Raw genomic sequence first — 6,216 nt, 5'->3', positions numbered from 1 at the left:
ACGTAGATCGGACAAGATGTGTAACACTGGCTTTATCCACTGCTCACATTTCTAATCTTGAAATTAATGCGGATTTGCACATTTTCTAACAAGATAATAGCCTTCTTCATTTGCATATCAAACATAAAATGTCATAAAAGGTTTCATGATGATATCTCGTCTTCTTGTTTTCACCCTGTTCCCCTGCAGGCTTGTTGTGCTGCACCCACTCATTGTCATCACATTTTCTTACTTATTTATATCTGCCAGACATTTTGTTAAGATTTTCTTTTGCCATTTAATTGATATTTGCAAATAAATTGTAATATTTTCCTATTTATAAAACAAACAAATAAATAAATGAATGAATGAATGAATGAATGAATGAATGAATGAATGAATGAATGAATGAATGAATAGTATTTTAACTGGCCTGGCAACGCCTCGGGGTCCCCGGAACAGCTAGAAGAGGTGTGTGCGGATCGGGAAGTCTGGGCGGCTTTGCTAAGGCTGCTGCCTCCGCGACCCGACTCCGGATCAAGCAGAAGAAGATGGATGGATGGATGGATGGATGGATAGATGGACGGATGGATGGATGGATGGGTGGATGGGTGGATGGGTGGGTGGACATTCAATAGCTATTTTGGAACATCTTTGGGCTATTTTAATAACTTTTTTAATGTTTCACTATGAATGAGAATAAATAATAATAACAATGTTAACGATGATAAATCAAAAATGTTTTTTTATGTCTTGTTCTGGAAGAATAAGACATTTCCAGTGTTTTGTTTTTTGGTAACACCTAATTCAAGTTTAAAGGAGAACTGCGGAATCATTGTGAGTGACTCTTTGTTTCTCGCCGGCGTGTTTTTGTGGACGGACCACTGTCGCCCTACAGCCAGATAGCAGCTTGACAGGTAACTGTCGGACAGATGTTGTGAGCGGCGCTTAAAACGCTTCTTACGGTTCGGTTCGTGTGTTTCCGGCATGTTGTTGACGGTTCGGTGTGAATGTGAAAATGACGGTTGTTGTTTCTTCCGGTAAACGTTTGTGTGACGGCTAGCTGCTAGCTAGCGTTAGCCGCTTCGCTTCCTGATCCAGGCTAACTGCAGTTAGCTCAGCTGTACTGATTGACTGGCCGAATGAAGCAGCTGCTCTGTTGAACTGCAGCTCAGCTTCAGTCTGTTTTATTCATTGACTCACGTTTGTTTGATGCCGTTCACACAGATTAGCCGAGAACAGCTGCTAGCTGCTAGCTGTGGATGTCTGTGTTTACAGGAGAAGCTAACGTCCAGCAGCCGAACACAGAAAGGACTGAATGAGAAACAGTGAAATGAAGCAGATCAGCAGAGTTCAGACAGCATGAAGTTAAAGGACAGCAGCAGAGAGGCCCATCCAGTCCCACAGCCTCCTAGGAACAGTAAAAATAGCATCATAACAATGATGGAAATATAATAATCTGTGTGTGTCTCTGTCCAGGTGATGGAGTTTGCGGAGCTGATAAAGACGCCCCGGGTGGACGGCGTGGTCCTGCACCGGCCCTTCCTGCCCACCGTGGAGGGGACACTGTGTCTGACGGGCCACCACCTGATCCTGTCGTCCAGACAGGACAACACCGAGGAGCTGTGGCTGCTGCACTCCAACATCGACTCCATCGAGAAGAGGTAATCTGATTACTGCTGGCAGCTTCAGTCTGCTGTCGCCGTTGGTCCCTTCAAACATTTCAGGCAGTTTCTCAAACTGACATTTTTGCACCTTTCACCAAAGAAACAAACACAACCACAAAATCGGAAGTTCCACAAATATTCCTTTTTCTCTTTAAACACCTCAAAATGCAAATCAGATATTCAGCATTCACAGGGTTCTGACTAACATGAGTTTGGTCGTTAACAAGCCTGAGAGCAGCGACTCACTCTGGCACAGTGTCGAGAAGAAAGTTAGTTTTATAGACAGAATCAGAATCAAATAGACTGAAGGATTTCTTTTCAATAAGACAAATGGTATAGAGGTGTTAGCTGTACCTTGACATGTTTCAGCGTCTTCCTGTCGCCTTCTTCAGAAGCATCATCTGACGTGTGTGACGTGTCTTCATCAGCTGTTGTTCCTGGCTGTGGCCAATCTGACAGATCCAGTGGGCGTGTCAGTTTGGCCACACCTACTGCACAAACTGCAGCTACCCGAAGTGGGCCATAGAAAAAGGCAAGCAACAAGTGCTTCACAAACAGGACAAACAGCGCAAGAAAAAGACCAAACAAGCAAAACAGGAAGAAAAAGAAATAGTCACTTTGCCTTACATCCGCGGAGTCACAGAACCAGTCCAAAGAGCCATGAGGAAACAGAACATCCACACGGTGTCAAACCAGACACAAAACTAAGGCAGCTTCTGGTACATCCCAAGGACAAAATCCAGCCGGACAATAAATGCAGCGTAATATAGGAAATCCCCTGTAGAACCTGCAACAAATGGTACGTGGGCGAAACGGGACGGGCCTTCAGCGTGAGGAGGACAGAACACCAGAAAGAGTGTGCAAAAGAAACCACAGGACGTCTCACAAGATCGGAAAAAACAAAAGCCAACCAGGAAAATCTCAAATCTGCCATCTCAGATCACTGCAAACCACAGACTGTATAAAAGATGGACGTAGCAACCGGCCCTGAAACATAAAGCCAACCCGGAAGTGTCAGAAACCTGCAGCATCACTACGTCCACTAGCTGCTGGCTCCACAAAGCCCTGGCTCCCATAGACTGGAACTGGAAAAGAAGTGATCACAGATCACCAAATACTGCATTCCTACAGCTCAGGATTGTTTTCTTATTAGTTTTCATGGTCAGATCCAGAGATCAGGTGGCCAATCTGAAAATAAATCAATACTGAATTTTAAATAAATCATCAACATGTTGCGGGCCAAGGGGCGTGGCTGGCTTGATTGACAGTCGGCAGCGACCATACAGACGAAGCGAGCAGAAGGCGGTTAATGTGGGCGGGGCAGAGAGGGCCCGCCTCTCAATCCGTCTGACCAATCGCTGCTCCTATGGCTCCGCCCCCCTCCCACGATTTTTGCGTCACTGGCTCCAAAAATCCAAGATGTCAACCAGGAAGTAACAAAACCCTGGCTTCATGTTCTCAGTGCAGAAACCAACGGGTGACGTCATGCAGCTACGTCCATCTGTTATACAGTCTGTGCTGCAAACGGGAGGATCACGTGATGAACTGGGAGGACGCGAGGATCATAGGGACTGAGGAGCACAGGTACAGGTGCTGGATCCGGGAGGCGACTGAAACCAGGAAGTGAGGCTCACATACAATCAACAGAGATGATGGAGCGTTCCTCGAAACATGTCAAGGTGCAGCTAACAACTCTGTACCATTTGTCTTATGAAAAAGAAATCCTTCAGTCTATTTGTCTATTGAAGACAAAACGAACATCTTTGCTTGATAATCAGAATCTAATCAGATCATCCTTCACAGTGGAGCTACAGTCTAATTACACGTTTTCCAGAGCAGTGGGCTGATGATCAACACTTTATCTCTGTAACCTGTTCCTGTCTGTCCCTGTTCACTATTAAACGTGTAAACGAGGTGCTGTGTAAATAAAGTATCTCTACAGAAACCAGCAGGACGTCGCTTTAGCCAAAACATCTTGAGGTTTTATTCTCCAGATCTGAGCGCTCATCTTCTGCTCAGACACTTCATGAATTCTCAGTTTTGCTGCTTGGAGGAACTGAAGCAGGAAGTTTGTGTCTCGCTGTGAACTTCCTCCAGGAACAGTTTGTGTTTTGTTGTGTGAAGGTGAAACTGAAGCTGGAGCTCTGAGCAGGTCGGCTGTAAAACGTTGGCACGTCTCTGAGGGGAAAAGGAGCTGCTGGAAGGAAGCGCTTTCCTTCGTTCACCGTCTGTCAGACTCCCAGCGTTCGTAGGAAACATCGTACTTAAAAGAATTTAAACTCTTTTTCAACCATTCATGGCATCATGACACATGTTTAACCAGCAGCGGCTGTGTTGACAGAAATACAATCAGCTTTAATCTGACAAGGAACCGCTGCCGACACAAACCTTCACTCACTGACGCTCTGCTTCATCCAAAGCTCACACATCTGTTCTAGAAATAATGTCAATGGGTACGTTTTTAGATATTTGATGCCTCATCTACATATTTAAATGTGACACAAAGCGCTGTCTTCATGTCAGTCATGAGAAGTTTCATGATGTCTGTTCGTCCAAATGGAATTTTCCAATTTAAAAAAATGTCCAAAAAATTAACCAAAGCATTTCTTTAAAAATGTCTTTTCTTCTTATTCTGGATTTTTACGATATTTTGAACATTTTGTCAAACTCTTTGGATATTTTATTCTTTTTTTTCTTAAATTTGTTGAATATTTTATTTCTTTTACATTTTTGTCACGAATGTTAAGATTTTTTGATTATTTAGTCTTTTTCCATTTGATTAATCATTTCAGAAATATTTTATTCATTTTCTAAGATGAATTGAAGCATTTTGACATGTTTCTGTGTGTTTGTCTTCCTCCTGTTCGTCCTGTACGTCTCATTGGTCAGCAGCTCTTCATCCACCAAACATATTCTGAAGGTTTTTACTGAGAGGCTTGTTCGTCTATCATTCATACAACATTTTTATTCTTAAATACATTCTATTTTCTGATTCATGGAGCGATGAAAAGAGAAACCATTTGACTCTCATGCGTCGTCAAAATAAAACAATAGTTGCCTCGGACCTTTTCTCACCTTTTAAAATCAACCTTGCCTTCGTCTTTCAGGTTCGTGGGCTCTTTGGGAAGCATCATCGTGAAATGCAAAGACCTGAGAGTGATCCAGCTGGACATCCCTGGAATGGACGAGTGTCTGAACATCGCCAGCTCCATAGAGGTCAAAGCCAGCGCTCCAGATCTGCATCATGACCCATAGAGCTGCTGAATGATGTTCTCTGATGGTTGTTATTGGTGTTCAACGTGTTGCTCTGCAGGCCCTGTCCACGCTGGACTCCCTCTCCCTGATGTACCCGTTCTTCTACCGGCCCATGTTCGAGGTCATCGAGGACGGATGGAACTCATTCCTTCCTCAGGACGCCTTCAGAGATCTGGAGTCGATGGTAGGGACCCGACTGTCCGTGGTTCTGTGGAGGAAGTTGTTCGTTTAACTCTCTGAGCTCCACCCGGTGTCCTGGCTCGATTGTGCTCATTAATACGTGTCTGGCTTCATCCATTTGGATGATGATAAAGATTCATCTCCAGTCTGCAGTCACTCTTCAGCCCTCTGAGCTTCGTGTTCCTTCACTGAGGTTCATGTTTCTTGTTCGTACAAACTGTGAGCTTTTGCTGGATTTCAGGTGACTGTCACGTGGAAGACCTGATGGTTGTTTCTGTTCTTGCAGTTTCTTGCTCTGATTTTTTTGCCTTTCAAGCTGCAGGTTTTGCAGCTCGGAGGTTTAACTGTGAGTCTCTGTCTCTTCTTCCCTCCCAGACAGACGAGTGGAGGCTGAGCGAAGCCAACAAGGACTTCAGTGTTTGTCCGTCGTACCCTCCTCTGGTCGCCGTGCCTAAAGACGTGGACGACGACACGCTGAGGAAAGTCGCAACCTTCCGCCACGGCGGCCGATTCCCGGTGCTGAGCTACTATCACAAGAAGAACGGGATGGTGAAGAAACACAAGTTCTTTCTGTCGGTGACACAATCAGAGTTTAGCTCGTTAGTGAAACTCTGTCTTCCTGCCAGGTGATGATGCGAGCAGGACAGCCGCTGACAGGAACTAACGGACGGCGCTGCAAAGAGGACGAGAAGCTGATCAACGCCACTCTGCGTCCAGGAAAACGAGGATACATCATCGACACCCGAACCATCAACGTGGCTCAGCAGGCCAAAGCTCGAGGAGGAGGCTTCGAGTCCGAGGCCAACTACCCCCAGTGGAGGAGGATCCACAAGGCTTTAGAGAGGTCCGAGCTGAGCTTCAGTTTCATTGGTCTGGTTCAGAAGCTAGATGGAAAAATCTGAAGCGGGTTTAAAGGCACAAAGTGACTCCAGTTATCAGCTGGAAACTATAAAAACAGAAAGAATCAGCAGCTTTTTAAACTTTACACTGACACTGGAGCAGCGTAGAGATCTCATAGTCCATCAGAACCACTTCATCCTACGTGTTAGGGTTAGGAACATCTTTCTACTGATGGTGGAACATCTTTCTACTGATGGTGGAACATCTTTCTACTGATGGTGGAACATCTTTCTAC

General features: G+C 45.0%; 1 protein-coding gene across 1 annotated transcript in view; it reads left to right on the top strand.

Annotated features, from left to right (window-relative positions):
- Window positions 1-830: 830 nt before the first annotated feature.
- Window positions 831-6,216, top strand: part of mtmr9 (myotubularin related protein 9) — a 21,358-nt gene continuing 15,972 nt past the window's right edge. Inside the window, 6 exon segments of the mRNA XM_008302199.1 lie at window positions 831-896; window positions 1,459-1,643; window positions 4,754-4,862; window positions 4,960-5,085; window positions 5,457-5,630; window positions 5,708-6,206. Of these exon segments, the coding sequence (XP_008300421.1) occupies window positions 1,462-1,643; window positions 4,754-4,862; window positions 4,960-5,085; window positions 5,457-5,630; window positions 5,708-6,206 (1,090 nt within the window). The 5' untranslated portion in view covers window positions 831-896; window positions 1,459-1,461.

Source organism: Stegastes partitus, unplaced genomic scaffold (assembly GCF_000690725.1).
Source record: "Stegastes partitus isolate 25-593 unplaced genomic scaffold, Stegastes_partitus-1.0.2 Scaffold1774, whole genome shotgun sequence".
Taxonomy (NCBI): domain Eukaryota; kingdom Metazoa; phylum Chordata; class Actinopteri; family Pomacentridae; genus Stegastes; species Stegastes partitus.
The sequence above is the reverse complement of the archived record's forward strand: the minus strand, read 5'-3'. Positions and strand labels throughout refer to the sequence as shown.